The sequence below is a fragment of the Peromyscus eremicus genome, chromosome 1 (genome assembly GCF_949786415.1).
Source record: "Peromyscus eremicus chromosome 1, PerEre_H2_v1, whole genome shotgun sequence".
NCBI lineage: Eukaryota > Metazoa > Chordata > Mammalia > Rodentia > Cricetidae > Peromyscus > Peromyscus eremicus.
The window spans coordinates 79,880,642-79,906,887 of record NC_081416.1 but is presented as its reverse complement, the minus strand read 5'-3'; the positions used below and the strand labels follow the sequence as shown (position 1 = coordinate 79,906,887).

Below are 26,246 nucleotides of genomic sequence, written 5' to 3'. Positions count from 1 at the left end.
TGCTGCTTGTGTTAGGAAAGAGAGAAAAAGGAAAGATGAGAAGGAGGTAAAGAGGGGAGAGGAGAGTGGGAAGATAAAAAGAAGGGAAAATAATGCATTAAATATCTCTACTATGTATACACACTCATACACAAATACACAGACGTAAGTACGGCTGTATAGTGTATAATCATCTTAACCATCTGTGTTGAGGTACAGTCTATGGGCCATACAATTCACTCATTTATGTTATATGATCTTGAATACTCTCTCAAGTTCTTTGGGAAATGTGGGTTGACTGGAGTCCTATACCAACATTAAGTAATGCCAACTTCTAAGCACTTGAAGCTCTGAGCAACCAGATATGGCGACCTAGATCTAGGGAGTTGTGGCTGCTTTTCCTCACTCAGATCTGTTAACTCAGTGAGCAAATGCTGGTTCATTGTTGACCGTGTGCTGCATGTTAGAAATACGGGCGATGGCAGCATGGCTGACCCCACAAAGAGAAGAGCTAAGTCAGATGATGAGTACAGTGCCCACTGTGGAAAGTCCGTGGGGGTGGGGAGACAGCTTTGTGGGCAAAGTGCCTGCTGCACAAGTGTGAGGGCCTGAGTTCTGATCCCTGGAACCCACATAAAAGCCAGGCATAGCAGCACGCATGTGTATCCTCAACACTGGAGGTCAAGGTGGGTGGACACAGGCAGATCCCCAGAACTCGGGTCTCCAGAGCTTAGCCGCCAGTAAATCTAGCCAAAACTGTGAGCTCTGTGTTCAGTGAAAGACCCTGTCTCAAAAAAAAAAAAAAAAAAAAAAAAAAAAAAAAGGTGAGGACCAGATAGGGGAAGATACCTGAAGTAGCCTCTGGCCTCCAGAGTATACTCATGGGTGAACATGCCTGCACATACACATGTACACATGCTACGTGTATGCATGTGCCTACATATAGACATGTAAAAGGTAAGTGCTGTGAAGTGAGATGAAGTGGTGTCCATGACATGAGCACTGTATGCTTGGGCAAGGTAGGCAGTCAGGACCCTGCCGGGGCCACCGTGGAGTGTGAGCAGCCATTAGGAGGTCAGAGAGCAGGTGCTTGAACGCCTGAGGAGAGGGATCCTGCATTCTCTGTGCCACAGGAAGACGGAGGAAGTTCTCAAGAAAGCGAGTGATGTGAGCTGGCTTGAGTCTTCAAGCATCATTTGTTGTGTGGAGTGTCATGTGTGTATGTGTAGTGTCGTGTGTGTGTGTGTGTGTGTGTGTGTGTGTATGTGTGTGTGTATGTGTGTGTGTGTGTGTGTGTGTGGAGTGTCATGTGTGTGTGTGTGTAGTGTCGTGTGTGTATGTGGAGTGTCGTGTGTGTGTGTGTAGTGTCATATGTGTGTGTGGAGTGTCATGTGTTTGTGTGTGTGTGTGTGTGTGTAGTGTCATGTGTGTATGTGAAGTGTCGTGTGTGTATGGAGTGTCATGTGTGTGTGGAGTGTTATGTGTGTGTGTGCAGTGTCGTGTGTGTATGTGGAGTGTCATGTGTGTGTGTGGAGTGTCGTGTGTGTGTGTGTGGAGTGTCGTGTGTATGTGGAGTGTCGTGTGTGTATGGAGTGTCATGTGTGTGTGGAGTGTCATGTGTGTGTGTGCAGTGTCGTGTGTGTATGTGGAGTGTCATGTGTGTGTGTGGAGTGTCATGTGTGTGGAGTGTCGTGTGTGTGTGGAGTGTCATGTGTGTATGGAGTGTCGTGTGTGTGTGAAGTGTCGTGTGTATGTGTGTAGTGTCGTGTGTGTGTGGAGTGTCATGTGTGTGTGGAGTGTCATGTGTGTGTGTGGAGTGTCATGTGTGTGTGTATGTGAAGTGTCATGTGTGTGTGGAGTGTCGTGTGTGTGTGTGAAGTGTTGTGTGTGTATGTGGAGTGTCATGTGTGTGTGTATGTGGAGTGTCATGTGTATGTGGAATGTCATGTGTGTGTGGAGTGTCGTGTGTGTGTAGAGTGTCATGTGTTTGTGGAGTGTTGTGTGTGTGTGTGAAGTGTCATGTGTGTATGTGGAGTGTCATGTGTGTGTGGAGTGTCACGTGTGTGTGTGGAGTGTCGTGTGTGTGGAGTGTCATGTGTGTGTGGAGTGTCATGTGTGTGTGTGAAGTGTCGTGTGTGTATGTGGAGTGTCGTGTGTGTGTATGTGGAGTGTCATGTGTGTGTGGAGTGTTGTGTGTGTGTGGAGTGTCGTGTGTGTGTAGAGTGTCATGTGTGTGTGGAGTGTTGTGTGTGTGTGAAGTGTCGTGTGTGTATGTGGAGTGTCATGTGTGTGTGGAGTGTCATGTGTGTGTGGAGTGTCATGTGTGTGTGGAGTGTCGTGTGTGTGTGTGTGGAGTGTCATGTGTGTGTGGAGTGTCATGTGTGTGTGTGCAGTGTCGTGTGTGTATGTGGAGTATCATGTGTGTGTGGAGTGTCATGTGTGTGTGTGCAGTGTCGTGTGTGTATGTGGAGTGTCATGTGTGTGTGTGGAGTGTCATGTGTGTGTGTGGAGTGTCATGTGTATGTGGAGTGTCGTGTGTGTGTGAAGTGTCGTGTGTGTATGTGGAGTGTCGTGTGTGTGTATGTGGAGTGTCATGTGTGTGTGGAGTGTTGTGTGTGTGTGGAGTGTCGTGTGTGTGTAGAGTGTCATGTGTGTGTGGAGTGTTGTGTGTGTGTGAAGTGTCGTGTGTGTATGTGGAGTGTCATGTGTGTGTGGAGTGTCATGTGTGTGTGGAGTGTCATGTGTGTGTGGAGTGTCGTGTGTGTGTGTGTGGAGTGTCATGTGTGTGTGGAGTGTCATGTGTGTGTGTGCAGTGTCGTGTGTGTATGTGGAGTATCATGTGTGTGTGGAGTGTCATGTGTGTGTGTGCAGTGTCGTGTGTGTATGTGGAGTGTCATGTGTGTGTGTGGAGTGTCATGTGTGTGTGTGGAGTGTCATGTGTATGTGGAGTGTCGTGTGTGTGTGAAGTGTCGTGTGTGTATGTGGAGTGTCGTGTGTGTGTATGTGGAGTGTCATGTGTGTGTGGAGTGTCATGTGTGTGTGTGTGAAGTGTCATGTGTGTGTGTGGAGTGTCATGTGTGTGTGGAGTGTCATGTGTGTGTGTGAAGTGTCATGTGTGTGTGTGGAGTGTCATGTGTGTGTGGAGTGTCGTGTGTGTGTGCAGTGTCGGATGTGTGTGGAGTGTCATGTGTGTATGTGTGTGGAGTGTCATGTGTGTGTGCAGTAAGAAGAGTGGGAGCGCCGGGCGGTGGTGGCGCACGCCTTTAATCCCAGCACTCGGGAGGCAGAGCCAGGCGGATCTCTGTGAGTTCGAGGCCAGCCTGGGCTACCAAGAGAGTTCCAGGAAAGGCGCAAAGCTACACAGAGAAACCCTGTCTCGAAAAACCAAAAAAAAAAAAAAAAAAAAGAAGAGTGGGAGCAGAGCTGGCCAGAAGCGATCATGGGAACTTGGTTCAAGGACTAATTGTCCCTCGGGCTTTTCTCAGGAAAGATGACAGACTTAAAACTCTATCCACTGTGCTCGCTCTCAAGCTCCTAAAACATGCAGCCTCCAATTCTAACCCTGGGATGTGTGAAGACGACCTTCCTCAGACACACGGATGTCACTGAGTTAAGATGAGGTCGCTCCGGATCAGAGTGGGTCCTAATATAATGTGTCCTCGTAGGAACATCTGGGCACAGACACCAGACAACAAGGAGGGACACGGTGTGGAGAAAGGGTGGAAATTGGAGCGATCCATGTATCTATAAGCCAAGGAGTGCTAAGGCTTGCTGGCTGCCAGAAGATGGGACAGGAGCACAGGGCGAATTCTTCCTTAGCCTTCCCCAGCAGCTGACCTTGCCAACATCTTCACTCTGGACTGCTGGTCTCCAGAACTCTGAAGTTCTGTTTGTTTCTGTTGTTTGAAGCCACCTTGTTTTTTTGTTCTTTGCTGTGCCCACCCTAGGAGACAGTCCAGTGCTGGGTGTTAAGTGTTCATCGTTTGCCAAACAGTGCTGAGTCAAGTTGCACTTTACCCACACTCTGCCCCATATGGTTCCGGAGACCACCAGCTGAGGTTTTCTTGGCATGCCCATTTGACAGGTTAGGAAACTGAGGCTCAGAAAAGCTAAGTGGATTTCCCAATGTTGCACAGCTACTTTGTGGCCAGCCTTGAATATATATCAGGCATTCTAACTCTCAAATTCACACATTCACTATTGCAGAGCATTACCCACTCTGTGGGCAGAGGCCAAGATGCTGGACACACCTCACCATGGGGATCTGGCAGCAAAGTTCATCACCACAAACTTCCCACCAGGGAGTCCTTTGGCTGTTTTTCTCTATGTTATTTACTGTCGCTGGAGTTCTGCTATTTATCACATCTCTCCCTGAAGATTCTTGGGGAACAGATGTGGCTTGGAATTTGATAAGAACGTTACTTCAACACATCCTTTCAGTCTGTGTGGAATCCTCACCCTGGAGATGCAGGGACAGCTGGGCAAACAACCCACACCCTCTGTGCTGGTATTAAAGTTTCTGGAAGCTCCAGGAACTGCTCGATGCAATTAATAAGAGATTTATTTTCACTTCAGGAACACGGGGGAATGTGGCCATAGCCATTGCTAGCTCTAGCTAATTATTTGCATTTTGACTTTTGCTGTCTTTGTTTCCTATGTAAGCATCACCGAAATGCCTGGGGTATGGCAGGCCGTGACTAGATTCTTAAGAACAGTTAGCAAATGCCAGTATTAAGAAGAATTTGGAAAAGTTACATTAGGGCAAGCGAGGTGGCTCCGTTGTGTCATCATCCCACGGTCCTGGATGCTGTCACTCCCTGCTCCTCCACTAAGGGCAGACTGGAGGGTCCTGGAGACTGTGAGTGAAGGTCTGGGTGTGACAGGACATTTTAGCCTCTCAGGTGCAGGCTCTCCTCCTGTCTCTAGTCCTTCTCCTCACTTTCATCCAATCCAGATCTCACCTCACTGCTCCCTGTACTCTTCCATTCTCTTCCATCCCAGCTTTCTCTGCAACCAGAGAGCAGAAAACCTCACCTCCTTCTGATTCTCTGCTTTGGGACATGAGTTTTCTTCGGTCCTCATCCCTGCCTTGGCAAGGGCTGGGAGCTTGAGAAGCATATGAAGAACGGGGGGCGGGGGTGGGGGCGGTCGGGCAGTAGCAAGTACACTGAAGCCACCTAAGCCAGTAGCTCTTTTGAGGGCTGAGACAGTGTCATGAAGGTAACATCTGAGAACAGGCCCACTGTAGCAGAACTGTCTGCCGGAAGTCTTCTTCCGAAAGCATCCTTCATGGCCCCACATCTGCAGTGCCCATGGGTACCACTGACTGGTAGGTGAGAGAAGGCAGGAGAAGCAAGAGGCCGGGTTAGCTCAAGAAAGCTGTTGCGCTCTGCCTGAGAGTTTTAGTGTGTGGATGCAGGACTGTGGAAGCTTCCGTGGCTGAGTCTGGTTGGACGTTTTTCTGTTAGGACAGGAGCTGAGCGGGTATGCTGAGATACCTGTGAGCTCCTGGGTGTCCATCCCTATTCCATCTAGCCTCTAGTCTCTGTTGCATTCTCTTGTTCACCTGTGTCAGGAGATTTAGTCTTAATCTCCTAACTTCTTTTAGGCTTCTTCTGAGGCTCAAGTGAAGCATTTAAAGATAGGAACTTGGGGTCAGTGAGACAGCTCTGTGGGTAGATCATTTGCTGTGCAAACCTGATAAAGTGAGCTTGATGCCCGGACTCCATGAAGAAGGAAAATCAACTCCTGAGAGTCATTGTCCAACCTCACATGTGTGCCATGGCATATGAGCACCTGCACATGATACACATAATAATAAAAGAATGAAGACAGGAGCTCTGGCTGTGTAAACCTGAGTTCAAATCATGTCCTTGCTCTGAGTGGTACTCTGGCAGGCTCTTAGCCTTCTACGCCCCAGTTTCTTATAAGGTTCACAGCAGTGTCTGCTTCCAAGAATCGTATGCAAAGCAAATAAGAAATAACATGTGAGAACAAATAATTGCTTGATACATTGACAAGTACTCAAAAATATTGTGCTGATGAATGTTGTTTACAAAACAGATAACACAGTACATTTAGCAAATATGCCAATCAGATCACTTCTTCCTCAGGAAGGCCTTCCCAGGCAGAGTAGGTCTCCTTCGAATGTAGTCCAAGCCTTTGCTTCCCAAGAGTCTCCCTGAGGATACCATGCACCGGCCATCGTCCCTCTGACTCAGTTAAGACCGAAGATAATAATAACACAATGAAAATAGCATTGTGTCCATGAGCCACCTGGTTTGCTGACCCTGCTTATGACCACAGCTTGGAGGAAGAAGCCCCAGGACAGCAGGCAAGGCTGTTAAAACTGAATTGACTATTCCTATAATTAGTTGTCTGGTCTCTTTTCCTCCCTGAGTTCAGGGTCAAGGAATGTGCCTGCTTGATTCTTGCTGCATGCCCAGCAGGCTCTTACAGAACAGGACACACTGAGGGAATAAAAGAGTAGGTGTCTCAAACACAGGTTCATCTATCCGTCTGTCTGTCCGTCCGTCCGTTCGTCCATCCATCCATCATCCCAGCCGCAGTTTCCCCTCCCTCCTCTATTCCCATTCCCTCCTCCTACCTCCCCCCTCCCAATCTATTCCTCTTCTGTTTCTGTTTAGAAAGGGGCAGGCTTCCCATAGGTATCAGCAAAGCATGGCATATCAACTCGATTGATTTTTGTGTTTTTAGTATTTACTGATTATCTAATACATGCCTGGTACTTTTGAAGATTTAGAGTTACACCAGTGAATAAAACAGACAGTGAAACTTGCTTCTAAGGGGTGATTATCATTCTAGCCATGTTGACTGGCATTGTTATTGATGGATGTCCCAAAGGGTTCAATACACGTTCACCTTTCCTAGAATCATCTTCTGTTGATAGGACTTAGACATTCAAAGTGTGAAGTGGCTGCAAAGTGTTATTCATTGTCTCCAGGTTAACACAACGCATCTGTCCAAAGCTGGAATGGGTTTGCATGGATTCTGGGTACCCACAGTTGTCCCTCAGGCCTCTTCTAACGGTGCTGATACACTTGTTGTCTTCCCCAGGTCATGCTCTCAGAGCGGAAGGGCACAGATGAGCTCTATGCTGTGAAGATCCTGAAGAAAGACGTAGTGATCCAGGATGACGATGTGGAATGCACAATGGTGGAGAAGCGGGTGCTGGCCCTGCCTGGGAAGCCGCCATTCCTGACTCAGCTCCATTCCTGCTTCCAGACCATGGTAACTGGTCCAGTGCTCTGGGAAGTCACTTCGGGGTTTCCATAGGCTTTGGCCAGTAGTGATATCTTTACAGTAGCCATCCCAAGGAGATACTGGGCCTTTGGTGGTACCTGAGCAGTTTTCCTGGTGGGAGCTGAAGGATTCTGGCCCTACTGAAGTCAGCTGACAATTCCAAAGGTTGCCACTGAATGCTGTCCCCCAGACAAATAGTTTTATAACCAGACAAGTCAAGCCTTTTCTAACATTAAGGGGTGACTTGGGGACAGGGACTCAGCAAAGTTTATAATGTGTACTTCTAGATAGTTACAGTCAGTCCTCCCCGTTCTTTGGAGGAGCATGTGTACATCTCTGCAGGTTGTCTGAGGCCTTACTAGGGGCCTTTACAGGGAAGGATTTCCTGAGAGCACAGCCCTAAGAAGGCATCTGAGGCTGGGCACAGGGTTGTGCAAAAGGGCTGGTGAGCTCAGAACATGGCTGCCAGGATGAGTTGGGAACATTCACGCATGCCCTGCTGCTGCTGCCCCTGCAAGAGCACGATGTCACTTCAGTGGGTCCTGACCTTCCCTGGTCCTGTTAGATGTTGGCCTCCCTTTCCCAAGAGAAGAGGCCAGAGCACAAGTGCAAATTAAGAGTTTATTCCTGCAGAAGTGGTTCTGTGAAAGGCCAATGGCCTTGAGATTTGAAGATGCTTCCAAGGATTCTGTAGGATTCTTTTGGACGCCCCCCTCCCCCCGCCACCAGCTTTCAACCTACACACTGGCTTTAAAATCTCACCCTCTAGGTGAAATGGGATGGATGCTCTCGTATTCTGCATCTAATTTGGTATACCTTTGGCTGCTGATCTAGTGAGTCCCCAGTTCTGGGCTATTTGGTCTGTCTGTTTTCAGTCTGGGATTTGCTTACTGAAGTCTCACATCACCTCTGCATGCTTCTGTCTCCCTTGTGTTTTCTGCACATTGGTAGCTGAGGCCAGAGGCTCGGTCAGACTCAGCTTCTATCCCTTTGTAAGACTGTAGGTGACCCCAGGTTCTGGATGCAGTCTGTCACCAAAGGCAGATAACGCTCAAGGATCGTGGCGATGCTGGCCTGATTGATGCTCAGCACTGAGTCCATCCGCTCAGCGGAAATCGTCAGAAGGGAAGGTCTGTTTTGCATTTGCTAGCTGCAATGCTCTTACAAAGAGTGGCTTCCTCTCACTTGTTCCCTGGTGATCTGGTTCAGACAGAAAAGACAGAATTGATGCTTCGTTTCTTCCCTTTTTAAGCTTCAGGATAATGAATTGGTTCCCAACTATGCTCTAAGGAGGACTAAAACTTGCTTTTAAAGTAAACTTTTAAGGGAAAGTGAGAGTCACTGTAAATAAAACTGTAAGTGAATGATAATTTATATTGTGTGGGTACTTGGCAAAGATTGGTTACAAAAGAAGTCAAATATCTCTAATGTTACTTTGGGCAATTCAGGACGGAAGAGGTCCATGTGTTAGCAGAGTCAGGACATAAACCTTGAGGCTCCCCTCCCCCTTTTCTATGACTGGTTCCCAAACTGACTCATGAACATCAGTGTGTGAATGACAGACTGCCGGGTAAACAGGCCAGTAGCAAACTTGGAGTGATGGTTGCCGCTTCAGTTGGGTGTGTTGAGATGGGGAGAAATGAGTCATGTGTGACTAATACTCATTAAAGGAGAGCATCTTCATCAGTAATGAACTGTTTTGAAAATGGCAATTTGGAGTGGATTTATGGTTATTTTTTTTGATGACATGTGGCCTCCCCCCCCCAATCTGTGTTTCAGTTTTCTGGCATTATATTCCAGGAGTTGCATCCATGTGGCAATAGTACCAAGCACTAGGTTTGCCTCTAAGAGTTGTCATGTGCCAGGGAGAAAGGACTGAGAACTGTGAGAGTCAGTGGACTATTGTCCTGCTTGGGGAGAGGTTCTGGGACTCCTTCCAGGCTGTCTCCCACTCCAGAAAGCCAAGGGATGCAACGGGCAACTTTCTCACCAATTGTCAGGAAGATGAAACAGTTAATCCATCTCTAGAGGCTGTTTGGTTTTGGGGAGGATGGAGTGGGGAATGCTTGGAGAAATCCATTTGTTCTAAGAAAAAAAGCCTGGTGAGGCCAGCTGAGAGAGCAGCAGACACCCAGCCTTCTCAGTCATCTTCAGACAGACACCCAGCCTTCTCAGTCATCTTCAGACAGACACCCAGCCACCTCACCCGTGTCCTGCGCATCTTCACATTGCATAAAATGCCCCAACTTGTGTTATTTTCTTCATTTAAAAAAGATTTATTATTTTTATTTTTCATTTTTTTGTTGTTTTTAGAGAGGGTCTTCTATGTAGTCTTATCTGTCCTGGAACTCTCTATGTAAATCAGTCTGGACTCAAATTAAAAGATATCCTTCTGTCTCTACCTCCTGAGTGCTGGGATTAAAGGCATGTGTCATCATATCCAGCCCGACTTTAAAAAATTTGTGTGTGTGTGTGTGTGTGTGTGTGTGTGTGTGTGTGTGTATAAACCAAGTGTGTGTGGGCAATTGTGGAAACCAGAAGAGGGTATTAAAGAGCCTGGAGCTAGAGATACAGACAGTTATGAGTCCCCCAAAGATGGGTGCTGGGAACTGGACCTAGGTCTTCTGTAAGAGCAGAAAGTGCTTTTAACTGCTAAGCCATCTCTCCAGTCCCATTTTCTTATTTTTGAAGCTAAGTACATGTATTTTAATTTCGCATAAAATAAATATAATAATACCCACTCTATGTGTGGCATGGGAGTTGCAAATTTAAGCTCCTTGGCAACTCTTAGATGGATCCTATTTTAACCATTTCACAGGACAAGGAAACTGAGGCCATACAGCTCGGCTATGTCAGGGCCAGGATTTGAACCCAGGCACAGTAGCAGTAATACTAATACACTTGTACACAAGGAGGTCTTTGGAATGTGGCTGACCTGGCTATCATTCTACCTGACAACCCTTGGTTGGAATCCCCAGCACACAATGTCTCCATCTGGGCCTGAGCTCTATCCCAGCCTGTCACCTCTGACCTGTTCTGCAAAACCTCAGGTTTCCACCCCCTTGGTTTTCCCATCTCTAGAGTGAAACTGATTTTCTGTTGAAACATTTAGCATGTGTGAATCTTCAGAGATGTTTCTTCCCAGCCACACACAGAGGTTACAATAGGGGTTTCCACAGCTGGAAGAGTAAGGATCAAGGACCCAGAGCACTTCTCTATGGACACAGCACTAAGCCCCCAATTCTTACTACTCGAGCTGAGCTGCACCCTTAGGAGATGCCACCCAGTGACCTTACCAGTGACTGCATTACTTTAGTTTACTGTTGATGTGGTAGAACACCTTGATCAAGACAACTTAGAGAAGGAGAGGGTTATTGTGTCTCGTGTCTCCAGAGGGATAAGAGTCTATCACAGTGGGGGGGGGGGGGGCGGAGCATGGCCTCCAGGGGCAGGCATGGTAGCTGGAACAAGAGGCTGAGCTGGCATCCTCAACCACAGGCATGAAGTGCGAGAGCAAACTGGAACTGATGAAGCTTTCAAATCTTAAATCCCGCCCCCAGTGACGCATTTCTTCCAGCAAGGCTGTGCCACATAAGCCTCCCCACACAGTGCCACCAACTGGGAACGAAGCCTATGGGGGACATTTCTCCCTCATACCACCACAGTAACCATGTTACCAACAAGACCCAAAGCAGCAGTGAGCAGTGACAAGCACCCTAGTCTGTGTCTTCCAGCCCCTCTTTTGGCAGGTGACAAATGAGAATGATGACAGTCACACAACGAATTAGTCGTGGAGCCTGGATTTATTCTAGAAGACTCCAGAACCCCAGGTCTGGAAGGCTTTGCTGCCCGCCCCCCAGCCCCGCCGCCATGCCTGAATTCCACATCACTGCTTATGACTCACAAAGCATTTCCTCTTTTGTTGTTGTGTCCACGCTTCACAACAATTGTCTGTCTTTCTACCTAAAGGAAATCGACCCCAAGAAAAATAAAGTGACTCAGGTTACATAATCGACAAATGGCAACCCCAGAACTAGAGGCAGAGTTTCCTAATGGCCTGTTCAGTAGTCTTTCTACTGTGAAGTGTCACCCCCACGCTACATGGAGTCTGTAACAGTTAGTTAGGATTTTCTCTGAGGGAGTGACTAAACGTGGGGAGCATAATGGCTGTTGTTATTGTGGCTTAGAAAAGTTTCTAGGGAGGTCCCCTAGGGGTGGTCATCCAGCACAATTCATATGCTAGCACTGTGGTGCCCTTGACCTTGGAGGGATCCTGGGGGTGGGCAGTAGAGTTGGAACAGGCAGCATCCCTGAAAGTCAGATGTAGCTAGAGTTTTCCTGCCTGGCCCACAGTCAGGACAAATCTCTATCACCTGCCAGTCCCACAGCCTCAGACCCGACCAAGTAAACACAGAGACTTATATTGGTTACAAACTGTATGGCCATGGCAGGCTTCTTGCTAACTGTTCTTACAGCTTAAATTAATCCATTTCCATTAATCTATACCTTGCCACGTGGCTGGTGGCTTACCGGCATCTTCACATGCTGTTTCTCATCGTGGCGGCTGGCAGTGTCTCTCTGACTCAGCCTTCCACTTCCCAGCTTTATTCTCCTCCTTGTCCCACCTATATTTCCTGCCTAGCCACTGGCCAATCAGTGATTTATTTATTGACCAATCAGCAACACACTTGACATACAGACCATCCCACAGCAGTCAGAGCATGTGGCTGGTGTGTGGAGGGTTCCTGTTCCCAATTATTTCAACATGTATGTATTTGTTTGTTGAACCCATTGTCTCAAGGGCCTGTTGTGTCACCATGAGGGACACCTAGTGACAAAAGGTCTGGTCCCCATTCTGTTGGGGTTCCCATTCTACCAGGGAGACAGGAAAGTGAAAACTGACAGAGTAGAGGGGCTCGAGTCACGTGGACGGGTGCCGTGAGACAACATTTTTTTGATGGGATCAGCAAGGAGAGCCTTGGTGGTAAGGCTGACATTTGAGCAGAGACCGAGCTGGCAGGGCTCTCTGGGGGCAAAGCAGCAGCAAGAAGCAAGAAGAGTGTGTGTGAAAGCCCCAGGCAGGAGTACACTCCCTGTGTCTGAGGAGCAGCCAGAGGGCCAGCTGAGCCTGAGTGGATTGTCATGTTGTATTTTGTGACCCAGAATTCCTTTATGAATCAGCTATCTTGAAAAGAACGACAAATCTATTGTAGCATACTGCAAACTTGATTTTTTTTTTTTTTTTTGGCTAGAGATCTAGAATTTTGAAAATTAAAGGTCCATGATAGAAATTAAAAAAAAAATCTGTAAAGTGGTCAAAACAGATGAATGTGAAATGCATCCACTAATACCCGGGGTAGTTTTTGCCATTCTTGAAATGACACAAAGCTCACTATTTTAAAAGTTGTTTAGAAAAGCAAAACTCTGTCAGAAGTACCGTTACGCTGTATTTTCAAACCTTTCAAAAATAGGCATGGCATTTTCCACAAATGGAAAATATAGAATATTAAATTTCATTTGATGTATTCTAAATGTGTTCAGCCTAAATATGCACACGGAAAATAATCAGAAGTAGGCATGGCCAAATCAAAATATTGATTAGATTCAGGGAAGGGTTTGTAGGCAACTGTTTTCTCCTTGAGTTCCCAGTATTTCAGAAGTGTCTATAAAAAAGGAATTAAAATTTGATGTGGGTGTGTGTTATATTCACACATGTGTATACAGGCATGCATACCCACACACACAGTCCAGAGGAGTCCGACATGTGGTCTGCTCTGTCCTTTGTTACCCTGAGACAAGGTCATCATGATCCAGTGATTGCAATACATCGACCCCTCACAGAGTTGGGGTTGCAGGTGCGTGCAGCCATACCCGAGTTTTTACATGGGTGCAGAGGATTAGAACTGAGCTCCTCATGTTAACACAGCAAATGCAAGGGCACTTATAGGTAAGAACCTATGAGCCATCTCCTTAGCCTCTTAAATTTTTTTAAAATTGCCACAAGATGGCAAAATAGATGCAGAAGTTTTTGGGAGAGAGTTAAGCTTTAGAGGATTGCTCATTAGATGAACTAGTCTCGGGCAAATCAAGCTCCCATGAGAGAAACACAGGGCAGAGCACGCATTCCCCAGGGAGATGAATATGGACCTGTGATTACCGGCCACAGGACTCCTAGAAAGTCACTAACAGCTCTGAATATGGGTTTCATCATCTCATAAAGGGAGCCCATTACATGGGGATTAAAAGAGACAGCTGACCGAATCTAACAGGCACTGAGTGGAAGCTGGTTCCACGGTTAGAGCTGCGCTGGGGCCCCTTGCCACACAGGTACAAAATGATTTCATTTCCTGCAATGTTTTTGCAGTTTTTCTCAGGGACAATTGTCAGCCAGGCACATTCATGTAATTTCCCAACTGCCAGTGGGCACAGGCAGTTAAGTTTCTTCAGCAAAACATCTATTTTAACTGTTTTCTTTTCAATTGAACATATGCACCTCTTTTTTTTTTTTAAATAGAATTAGATTTCATGAGTCATTGAAGGACAGAAGTTACTTCCTCCCCAAATTTGCTGCCATGGCCCAGCAATAACTCAGCTGCAAGGCATGCTGGGAGAAGCATCAACCCAGAATACAAAGGAGGGCAGAGATGGAGATGGGGATGGTCTCCACTTATAGAATGTATCCTGGTGACATGCCTTTGAACTCCCAAGAGCATCCAAGGAGCAATGATGATTCAGGCCATATCTGGTTTAGTAGTAATGTCCAAGGGTGTGGTGGGACCTTAGGGCAATGCTGAAGAAGGTTCTGGCAAAGGTCTTGGTCAGAGATGACTGGGTTATAAGAAATAGAACACTTCTATCCCGCACTCAACTACCTCATGCACAAACAAACACAAATTGCTAACACTAGGTAAGATGTTATGGGAGAGAAACAAAGGCACAGGTGTGCTTGACCTTGGAAGGACCTAGAACCTGCAAGTTGAAGGCAGATTGTCTGCTTCCTCGTTATTTCTGTATTTTTCACTACCTGTGGCAAGTGTGGCTTCCTTCCAATTTGTAATCACGGGGAGGAGAATCTGATTGGTTCAGCTTATATCAGGTGTTCTTTCATGGCCCAACCAAGTGCTCATTAGGTACTAACTCAGTAGGAGCCTTATTAAAAAGTGTTGTATCTACTTGGAAGGCTTAAGTGGTGCTCCTGTTAGGTGGGCGATGCCAAAGGAGGCCAAGAAGATTCAGGCACAGATACAGTCTTCAGTGCCTCATAGGAGAGGAAGCTACTACCCAAGGGGCTCCTGGGCACTTGGCAGGTATCACGGATTCAAGGCTCTAATGATTAGAGGATCTTTGCGGGCAGGTAAGGCACCAGAAATGGAAACTGAGTATATAGTAGAGATAAAGGTCATTGGGTTCTCTCTTTCTCAATGGTGGCATTGGCATATTAATTCGATAATCCAAGATCTATGAAGTCCCCAGAGGAAGAAAGGTGGTTCTAGCCCTGAGAACCTCTGTGTCTGTGAAAGGGCATTAGGAAGCTAAAGCAAAAAGAGCAGCAAGTTCTTATTTGGGACTGGGATTCTCAAGCTGAAAAAGGGGAGAAAGGAGAGTTTGTAATCAGAAGTTTCTCTGGTTTCACCCAGCCCTGACGTCCCGCAGCCGCTCATAAAATAATCACTGAAAGGCTTAATATTAATTACAAACTGTATGGCCTATGGCTCTGGCACATTATTATGTAGGTGAAATTCTAAACAGTCTTCATAAATAAGAAACACAGAGCCAAATACAGAGGTAAATAGCCAGTGAGATCAGAGAGTCATGACTACCTTATCTTACCACCTCGCCACCGTTGCTTCCCCAGAGAGAGTTTCTTCCTGCCTGACTTGTCTTTTTATTGCCTTTCTGTTCTGCCTTCTCATTGGCTCTAAACCCAACCACATGACTTCCTCATCACTGCCTGTCTATATAGACCCCCAGGTCTCTATGTTTGGTACTGGGATTAAAGGCTTGGGTCACCATGCTTGGCTGTGTCCTTGACCATACCTAGACTCTGCCTGCCATGTGATCGGATTAAGGGCATGTGCTACCACCGCCTGACTCTGCTTATGGCTCTCTTTGACCTCTGATCTCCAGGCAAACTTTATTTATTATCATACAAATAAAAGCACATTTCAGCACAAATAAAATATCACCATGTTATTAACTAGCTCTTATAACTTAATTCAACCCATTCCTATTATTCTGTGTCTTGACACATGGCTTCGTGGTTTACCAGTACTTTCACATCTTGCTTCTCCTGGAGGCAGCTTACAGCATCTCCCTTGACCTTTTTCTTGCTCTCTCTTCTTTTTGAATGTACCACCTAACCTTATTCTGCCTCACCATTGGCCAAACAGCTTTATTTATCAACCAATCTGAGCAACACATATTCACAGTGTACAGAAAGACATCGCACAGCAAGAGTTGAGTGTGGACACATCTCCTTGACCACACATTCACCTCAATGAAGGTCTGTGAATGCACAGACTTGGCACACATTGTTGGACGTGGAAGCATCCCATATGGAGGAGAAGCTGCTATGACTGTACTCCATTTCGGAAGACAGAGAGTACGAACAACCAACCCAAGGTCTCAGAGCAAGTATCCTGTGTAACTAGGGTGTGAATCAGGACTGAAGGATGCCAAAGCCAGAGCACAAAATCACAGCGTTTCGTGGCTTCTCTGGAGAGCAGCAGATGGCTGTGTGTGATAAAGGGAGCAGCTTACAGACACATTGAATTCATGGACCAGCCTTGAAAAAAATCATTACAAAGACAACTTCCCACAATTCATCTTAGAACATGGCACAAGAGCTTCCCACATGGTTGGTGTTCTCTCCAAGGTCCCATTAAAAGTGGCAAGGGACCTGGGGAGATGGCCTAGTGGATAACAGTGCTTGTTCCACCAACACGGGGAACTGAATTTGGATCCCGACTCCTATATAAACAGCTGGGCATGGCCTCATGCACCTGTAACCCTAGTGCTGTGTATGTGTGTGGGGAGACAGGAGGATGACCAGAGCCTGATGGCTGCCAGCTGCAGTGCAGTGAGACCCTATCTTGAAGAAAGAAGGCAGAGTGATAAAACAGACCATCTAATGTCATCCTCTAGACTCTGCATACACAAACATGGGCACATGTGCACATACATCTCACACATATATACCATAATCACAGAGAAAATGGCAGAAGTCCCCCTCACCACCTACAGGCATTTCACACTCTATTTCAGCGACATTGAGGGAAGATTGTCTCTTCGAATGCCCTGGCTCCGTGTACAGGCCCTCAGATAAATGGTGCATATGCCACGCAATCATCATTTTACATGACCATCCCCTGTACTCACATTCCAAATTTGGAAAATCCTGTGCAAACCATTGTACATGACATGGTGACAGACCGACATTTCATTTTATTTTATTTTTTTAATCTGCTGATGGAATACAAGAAGTAAAGGAAAGAAAACTGAGAATGCATGGAAGCTACTTTCAGCGTACAGACCAAAGGAAAGAGTCAGAGCAGCATCAGTTTTGAAGAGGCACTTTAAGGCCGAGCAGAGTGGCTAGTCCGAAGAGAAAGGTGGTGAGTTTGCCTTTCTGGGCTTTTAATTGGAGACGACAGTGGAACACCCACTTAGAAACGTCCTGGAGCCAGCTGGAGCTGACTGGAGCTCAGGAGAGAGGGAAAGGATGGAAAACACAAGTCAACATGCATCAGCCTAGAGAAAGGCTGTGAGCCGTGACAGGAGGGAGAGAGCCGTGCTGGGCTTTGCGCTAATCCTCAAAAAGTACTTTATGATTCCTATACGGGGGGAGGGGTCTTATAAAAAACCATGGGTGTGAGAACAAGGAATTTTTGAGGCCATTGTTTTGTAAGAAGAGTGGAGAGCAAAGCCAAGTTCCAAGGAGCTGGGGGGGGGAGCTAATTGTGTGGGAGTTGGGGGCTACGGAAGAGGCCCTATAGTTAGCTGAGGTCCCAAGGTTCACTTCCGGGTCTCTTAATGCCATTTCTTCTATTATTTTAATTATAGTTTGAGTTAGTTATATGTATATATTAGCCAAGATGTTAGATGCTCTAGAGACAAGGTATGTATCTTACTCTTTATCTGGGCCCCAGTAATGACTAATACCATGACTCACACACACTCACACAAAATCAATGCTCAGAGGAAATTCTCAAACTTGCCTCTATTCAAGGTTTTCTCTAGATGGCCACCAACTGACCACTGTAGGATAGGAATTTTGCAGTGTGGACAAATGGTATTCTTTTTTTTTTTTTTTTTTTGGTTTTTTGAGACAGGGTTTCTCTGTGTAGCTTTGCTCCTCTCCTGGAACTCACGTGGTAGCCCAGGCTGGCCTCAAACTCACAGAGATTCGCCTGGCTCTGCCTCCCGAGTGCTGGGATTAAAGGCGTGCGCCACCACCGCCCAGCGGTGTTCATTTTTTAAAAAATAAATTCTTTAAAGTACTGAGGCACCAAGGTCAAATTGGTCATAGAATGTAAATAACAGAGTTCAGATATGGGTTTATGGTTTTTACAGGGACAATGACTTTCCATTTATGAAGTTTTAATATATTTAAATAATTACGTTTCCGTTTTAAAAGTGAATTTCAACTTTCTTACTTATTTTAGTCTTGCCATGTAGCCCAAGATGGTCTTACAATCTTTCTGTCTCAGCCTCCCAAGTACTTCATTATAGGCTTACACCACCATGCCCAGAAAAAAAAAAAAAAAAGCGAAACTCAAACAAACAACAACAACAATCCATAAACTGAATTTCTAAGACTCATTTTAAAGTAATTTTACATTTTACATTTACATTTAAATACATTTTAATAGAGGAGTAAAACTTGATGAAGAACTTACCCATCCAGGGGAATAGCTGAAATTCCCATCTCTATCATCTTCAGACACGATCTGATCCCACCCATGACTCCCTGTCATATGTGACTCCATGTGTCTTATTCTTCCTCTTCAGCAATAATACCCATGAAATAAGAAGCTACCTATGTTTAATTATATTTTCAAACTCCAAAAACCCAAGTTATAAAAAGTACAGGCCTATGCACCTATGGTTTCCTAAAATTATCTGCTACCCTGTTTTGAGAAATGTTGCCATTTGGAAAGGTGTCTAGTGAATCCTCCACACTGGGCACTATGGGTTCCTCACAGAAACAAGGCTGGGCAGTGGGATGCCACCTGACACCGAGTGGGCATCATTAAGTGTTCAGAGGCAAAGGGACAGCAAGATGTCAGCCATAACATTTAATAACTGAGGCACTGGTGGGCCCACGCTAGCCTGGTACGATTCAAAGATGGTGGACATCAGGGTCCTCCACATACAGTGAGCAGTGGAAACAGACCATAAAACACTACCCTCAGTGGAGCCATCCGGTGCTGGGATTCCAACTATTGAGTTTGGGGGGGGGGGTTGTTGAATTAATCTAGCCAGAAATCAAGCAAGTAAAATCTCTCCCTCACTTCTCCCTCTGTGGCCGATGCCATCTGCTAGTTTTAAAAATAATTTTTAAAAGCAAGTGTTTTGGTTCTCTTCAGTGTGTGGCAAAGACAGATGCTATTTTAGGCTTGTTTTCTATCACCCCCCCCCCCAAGAACCAGGGGCTGAGTGTCTTTGGCTCTGGTGTGCTGTCTGCTTCATGCCGCCATCTTCAGTGTGACCTTTGTACAAACTGCATGTTCAACCTTCCCATTTCCCTCTCTGCCTCTCGTTAGGTGGTTAGAAGGGAAAACAGTATTGATCCGAGAGGGGAAAAAAAATTTCAAAAATATATATAATTGGTTGACTTGCTCTGCTTGCTGTAAACTTGCCAGCTCCAGCTGGATGCCCAGGTAGAGCACTGTGAACCTTCTTCTCTGCTGAGCTGGAGGCTTCCAAGGAAGGATGCATCGTACATCCCTCTGTGACATCCAGTTCAGAACCTTTCAAGCTGCTTGTACTCACTGGGGCCAGCATAGTGAGAAGCTTCAAGTATTGACCCTAGAACTCATCCACCTTGGTTCAAATTGGCTCTGCCACTTACCAACTGAGTGACTACTGACCAGTCACCTTTCTCCACACCAGCTTCCATGTATTAAGACAAGAGATTGATCTAAGGCTTGCCATGTTGGGTCATGTAGATACGTAAAAGAGGTAAGATACATAAAGCCTTTAACTCAGGTACACATCATTGGCTTGATGAAATGGCTTTGTGTCATTATTATCTATATAATAACTTTAAATACACCCTTGGCAAACGTATAGTTATATAGAATAACATGAAAGCCTATGCATTGGAAGGAATGGGTTTTTTTTCTTTGAATGCTGGATTAAATATTTCTTCTATGGCCAACATCTTAGGCAGTCTGTATATGCCATCTTATTTAGTGCCTATGAGCCGGTCCAAGTACCCACTGTGTAAGTGAAGAGAAATCTGGAGATCAGGGAGTTTAATAATTGCGTGGCACTGTACAGCTAGTAAGTACCAGAATGGCATCCCAACCTCACGTTCGTTTTGGAGCTGGGACCTTTGCCCTGCAGCTTCCCCCTTACACCTGTTCTCTCAGCTTTCGAGCCCTCCCAGCAGCTTTACAACTTTTCATGTAAGACCAACTTTTACATCAAACCTCAGCTTGACCAGCACATTAAACAAACCAACTCACATTTCACAAAACCATACTCAGTGCTCTGTCCCCAGGACTCCGACCCTTTCTATTCTGTTCTTAAGTTCATTCCATTCTAATTCTTGCTTCATTTTTCTCTTTAGGAAAAAAAAAAAAACATGACTATACCCCCCTAATTGACTTGGTGACCAGTTAAAGTAAGCACTGGTCTGGCTTGAGAAACCAGGTGACCCCTCCCCTCCCCGTCCTTATCAGAGTCACAGTGTACAGCTCTGTGTGTCTCATTGGAGCCACTCTGTTGGAGATGGGGCTTATATTGTCTTCATCAAATGCAGGGGATGGAGGACCAGGGACATAGAGTGATCTTCTGAGGCCTATCCCCAGAGAAGCTGCTTGGCCAGCACATCTTTTCCAACCTTCCAACTCATGATGGTGTTCAGGTGCCCACGAATTCCTGTATCCTTCATCCGTTCAGTCATTAATTTACATCAATGGATTGCTTTGGCCAGAGATAGCAGGGATGCGGTACTATCCATCATAGACAGTGACTCACAAAATGAAGTCCCAAATCTTTACATTTTCCCACATGCAGATACCCCTACACGACCTGAGTCAGCCCATCTCTGGTCCCCTCTTCCACCCCGTCACTCTTCTTTTCTGTTCTCCACTTTCACTGGTTCCTGGTGGATCCCAAGGCATAGTAGGTGGACTCTCTGCCCGTGGCCTTCACATAGGCTGCTTCCTCCACTAGATACATCCCTGCTCTGGGTGGCTTTGCTCAAACATCTCAGTAAGGTTTGTCCTGAGCACTTGATTGCAGTTGGAAGTCTTTCCCCCCATCTCATCAGCTGACATCCCAGTCTCTTTCACCTGCATTGTTTTTTATGTCGCACTCCCAACCTTTAGGCACTCTGCTTGTTACCTCTAACGTCATCTTTAACAGCATCACTCTGCTAAGTTGAAACACAGAGGCTAGGGAATTTTGTTGGTTTTGTTCATGGCTTTTCTCTCCGGCACCTGTAATCTGGTACCTAGTATCTGCAAATATTTCTTTACTTAATGGATAAATGAATAAACTGATGGACTAGACTATCATCAAGTTAAGTATATAAAGACAAACTGTGATGTGATCAGAGGGGACAGCCACAGAGGTTCACGGAAGACTATAACAAGCAGACCTGACTTAGATTGGGTGGGTTAATTTAGAGGAAGCGGTTTTTTTAGCCTGAGAACATGAGGGGGATTTTAGTTTCCTGCAAATAGTGCAGGCCCTGCAAGCCAAAAGAAGGCAGAGTAAAGGAACGATCTACCCCAAGCAGAACTAAGAAGAGAGGGTGCCGTTCATTCGTTTAACAAACACCCTTTGACAGAAGGAGGAATGTCCAATCGCAGGCGGGCATTTCCCAAGGACCATGGTACCTTCTGCCTCATTAGCCTCACTAACAGCACCAGGGTCTGATCCCCTCCACTGTTCAAACGAGGGAACCCAAATGTTAACACTTGAGATCCCCTGCTATCAAGAGTCAGAACCGGGTTTCTAAATAGTCTTTTTGGCTTCTAAGCATATGCTCTTTCACTCTCTGGGTACCTACTGTGTGTTGCTCATGGTACCAGGAACAGGCTTACACAGCCCTGACCTGCAAGAGTTCACAGCATGCCTTGGGAGACATATAGAAAATCCCCTAAGTGGAGATATGGCTTTTTCCACTGGTTCCAGTTTCATTTCTGCATATTATGTTCTTATTTTAGGTTCTTGTTGTTGCTTATAAAAAGCAGAGAAGGGAGATTGGATTATCCATTATGGCCACATTGGAAAGAGGGAGTCTGTCTTGGGGGTGATTGACATGACTTAGCTTTAGATAGAGGGCGAGACATATGAATAACTAAACTGTCTGGCTCAAGGTGTGGTCCTGCCCTGCACTGACCCATCACTGTCTTGGCTCTGGTCTGTCCTGCAGGGTGGTCTGACAGGTTGACAGACTGTGTGTAGTCTCTTCCCGAGAGGCAGGTTCCTCCTCTGACTGGGCACCAGTTCTTCATCTCTTTCCTTCTCCCAGCATGGGATTTCTGGGGAAATTTTAATACTTTGAGATCCGTTGTCTCCACAGTCTGACGGATAAAAGGAAAGGCACAGGTGTCTCTTTAGGATGTCATTTCTCCTGACAGGAAGGTCATGATTGTGTGCCCTTTGCTTTTAAACTTCAGTCTTGAGAGATTTAGGGCAATCTACTGGATTTGCCATGAAAATGCCTGAAATATGCCTGTGCACACATCAATATTTGCTGTAACAAAACGTCTGAGGAAAACGATTTAAGGGAAGAAGGTCAGTTTTGCGTCATTGTTTCACAGATTTCAGTCTGTGGTCACCTGGACCCTGCCACCATTCCTCCCATCGATGAGGCAGAGCATGATGGTGGAGTGCTGTGGTGGAGCATAGGAAAGAAGGAGGGTTAGGGAAGCAGCCAGAGACAAAAGATACCCTTCAAGGGCATGTCCCAGTGACCCACGTCCTCCAGCTAGATACCATCTCCTTAAGTTTCCACTGCCTCCCAATAGCTTACTAAGTTATGACCATGAGCAAATTAACCCATTAATGAAGCCCGAAGACTCATGATCCAACCAATTCCCCAAGGCCCCACCTCTGGACTCTGCTGCACTGATGTTTTGGGTTGAATATGATGTATTCTCATAGACTTATAGATGGAGGATTTGGCCACCAGCAGATAGACTTGTGGGAAGTAATTGGGCCCTAAGAGTTCTTGCCTAGGCAGTGGATTAATCCATCCACAGTATGATGATGTTTAACTGGAGATGGTGAAGTAGGAGGTGAAACCAGTAGGATAAGCAGGAGACTCAAGGATGTTCTTGGGGACTATTGTTCATCCTGACTCCTTCCTATATTTCTTCTGACTAGTTCTTATCTGCCCTCAGCTGAGTGGGTCTGCCACATGTTTTGGCCACCATGATGTTCTGCTTCAGATGGATCTAATCTAAAAACATGGAGACAGGTAGCCATAGACAGAAGCCATGAGCCAAAATAGACCTGTCTTCCCCTTAAGTTGCAGTCTCAGGTTTTTGGTTATAGTATCGGGAAAAGTAACTAACACAAATAGGGCTCAAGCCTTCAACACGTGAACATCTGGGGAGACATTCCAGGCCCAACCACAGTGATGTCTTCCTAGGCTGTTATTTCTCAAACTTTGCTAGTTGGTGGACTTTGCTAGCCACCAAGTTAGATGTCGGTCACCTAGTATTTCAAAACTCTGTGGCTTAAAGCACCAGTAAACACTTAGCGCTTCACAGTTCCTGTTAGGGATTTAGGCTAGCACACCTCCCTAGAAGTCTAATATCCGGTCCCAAATGAAGTTACATCAAGTGGCCAGTGGGAACTGCAGTCCCCTGAAGGCTTGACTGAGGAGAAATAGTCTTTTCCAGGGTGATTCATTCACATGACTAGGGAGTCAGTGCTGTCTGGGAATAAGAAGCTTTGGGTTGCCAATAGACCTCTTCTGTAGGACTGGTTGAGTGTCTACACATCATGGCGGCTGTAGAAGACATAATCGAAGAAAGTGCAGAGTGGAAGCTGTAAGGTCTTTTGTGACCTCATCCCAAAGTCATGCATGCTATTGGTCACACAAATTAGCCCAGTCGTTGAGGGGGAGCTAGTACAGGAGGACATGCATATTAGGAGGTGAAATCATTGGAGAGCCAACATGAAGACTGGCTCTCACAGATACCTATTACTATAAAATTATCCACCCAGTATTTTCTACTTTTTGTTCCAGTAAACCTTGTTCTAAACAATAATATCAATTAAGTAGTAAGATCTGTGTGTTAATTATATTTTCCAGCACAAATGAATTTCAATTTGTAGTTATTAATTAAAAATGATTTAATTCCACTTGTGCTAGCTTGCACACTTACAGTGGCACAGAGGTTATCTTTAAGGGAACGCTGGGTCCTGCATGAAAGAACACATCAAGAATCCTGGTTTAATCATAGTTTTAATCATAAATCCCAGCTACTCCCTGCTCCCTGTTTGGAGCCTGAGAAACTATGGGGTACTGATATCGCTGTCTGCTCTCTTTCCTCAGGACCGTCTGTACTTTGTGATGGAGTATGTGAACGGGGGTGACCTCATGTACCACATCCAACAAGTTGGCCGGTTCAAGGAGCCCCATGCTGTGTAAGGCAGACCTCCCTCTGTGCCCTTTCCTTGGGATAAATGGGTGTCAGTTCCTTTGAAGTTTTAACCAATGAGGGATTTTTCAACATCTAAAGCTTCCTCTGTGAGGAATATTTGGCCAAAGAGGACCGTATTCTGCTTGTCCGGGGATGTTTCTTTATGTTCTTGAAGGCCAGCTAAGAACTCATAGTTCTAAATCGATGGCTGTTTCATAATCTCTAATTTTTTTGCCCCTCAATCCTGAGAAAGGTCTTCTATCTTCCTCGGAGAATGTCTTTGCGGGTTTTTTGTTGCTGTTGTTGTTGTTCATTTGCTAATATTTATTGAGAGCTTTCTTTGTACCAGACCCTAAGTACTGAGCAAACACGGTCTCATTTCATCCTGAGCAGCACGGGGAGGGAGATAGTTTCACCCAAGCTTTACAAACGAGTGAACTGAGACCTGGAGGATGGGGAACATCAAGGTTCTGGCACTAGGGGAGGATCTGTGTGGGTGAGGTCCACCTGCGTTTGTTCATCCGTTTCCTACGCCTCTTTCCCTCTGACTCTGGGGGAGATAAAGGATCAAGGTGATTAGCAGCCGTTGTCCGTGGGTTCTCCATTTTGTTCCTACCGATGCACAAGCCAGTAAGAGATAATGTATAAAATAAAAATCTCACCAAGCTTTTTCTTTGCTTAGAACCCCGTGGGTGAGCAGGAACAGAAAAAGCCACAGGAATGAACGTCAATTCCCCTGCCCGGGTATTTGCTTAGATCTTGTTGCTTCTCCAGAGAGTCCCCAGCGCCCATCGAGGGCCTCACCCTGAAGCTCTGGGAGGGCTGTGGGCTGCAGTTCCTTTCAGCCTGCTTCCTTTCTTCCCACCTGCTAAGTCAGGAACACTATTCTGTTTAGCCCCGTGCTTCCAACTCAAGTTGTGACGGTGTCACAGGACTGCTTCTCCTTTTCTCTCTGACATCTAGTTGACCCAGGTTTAAATCATCACTATGTGACACGTAGTGTTAGGACTCACACAACTCCCTGAGGTCCAGCCAACCCTTGTGGTATAACTGGCTTTTTTTTTTTTAGTGTTATTAAGATCTCTTTCATGAGCCAGGCATAGTGGTCAGCTGTTGGGAGGCTAAGGCAGGGAGATTTCAAGTTTGAGGCAAGCCTGGGCTACTTGACAAGTTATAGAGTTACAGGCCAGTTGAGCTGCAGAGTGAGATTAGACCTCAAGAAATAACAAAACAAGGACTGAGGATGTGCCTAGATGCACCATCCTCTGGGTTCTGGACCCCTGTACAGAACATGTACCCCTAGAGCCACAAGAACAAACAATAGACTCCTCTTTCCTTCTTGGTGGACCTTCACTAAGAAGTTACATTTGCGACGCCAGCTGTTTCCACTCATTTGCTTATGTCTTCTCCAGGCTCTTCACGGACTTCTAAGCCTCAGTTTCTCCATTTGAATATCAGAGGGGTACTAGTAGGACCCATGTCATCGGATTCTAGGTTGAATTAAAACAGATAACCCCGAGAATGATGCCAAGTGCACGCTAAGCTTCCAACAGCTGCCAGATGCTGTCACCAATGTCCTTTAACTTGTAGTAGATTGAAACAATCCTTCTCCACCAGCCCACCCTCTCCCCATTATGCAGTTGCTGACCCTTCAACCACCCCCATGTGTCACTCTGAACCATCCTCTACCAACCCATACGCTCAGCATTTTATGAGACGTCGAGCTGACCATCCATAGTGGGTTTTTCATGCCCTGTGCCTTGTTCAATATTATATTGACTTCTGAGAGTTGCCAAGCATATGGTGTCCTTGACTTTCTCCATTACCATTTTTTTTTAATTTCAGATTTTATGCTGCAGAGATTGCCATTGGTCTGTTCTTCTTGCAAAGCAAGGGCATCATTTACCGGTAAGTGAGCATGGCTGTTCTTTCTCTCTCCTCGGCTCCCTCAGCTCCTCCCTTCCTGCCTCTTTCTTCAACTGCTTTTAAAATTAGAATCTGTGGTGGGGGAGGAATTCTCCAGTACTAACTTGGGCATATGTTCTGCCAGGCAGCATCGCCCACTGCCCTGGCAAAGTTTGGGCAGCTGTATATGGTGATAGAAAAATCTTGATGGACTGTGTCACCCATGATTCTTTGGGACCTCAAACATGAGGACACTGCGTCTCT

The 26,246-nt window shown here is 46.0% G+C and overlaps 1 protein-coding gene across 2 annotated transcripts in view; it reads left to right on the top strand.

The window, feature by feature from the left end:
• Prkcb (protein kinase C beta) overlaps positions 1-26,246 on the top strand; it is a 239,535-nt gene that overhangs the window by 166,947 nt on the left and 46,342 nt on the right. For both annotated transcript variants that reach the window (XM_059267354.1, XM_059267345.1), the window contains exons 10-12: positions 7,057-7,230; positions 23,990-24,081; positions 25,923-25,985. In XM_059267354.1, coding sequence (XP_059123337.1) covers positions 7,057-7,230; positions 23,990-24,081; positions 25,923-25,985 — 329 coding nt within the window. The remainder of the gene's footprint in view (positions 1-7,056; positions 7,231-23,989; positions 24,082-25,922; positions 25,986-26,246) is intronic.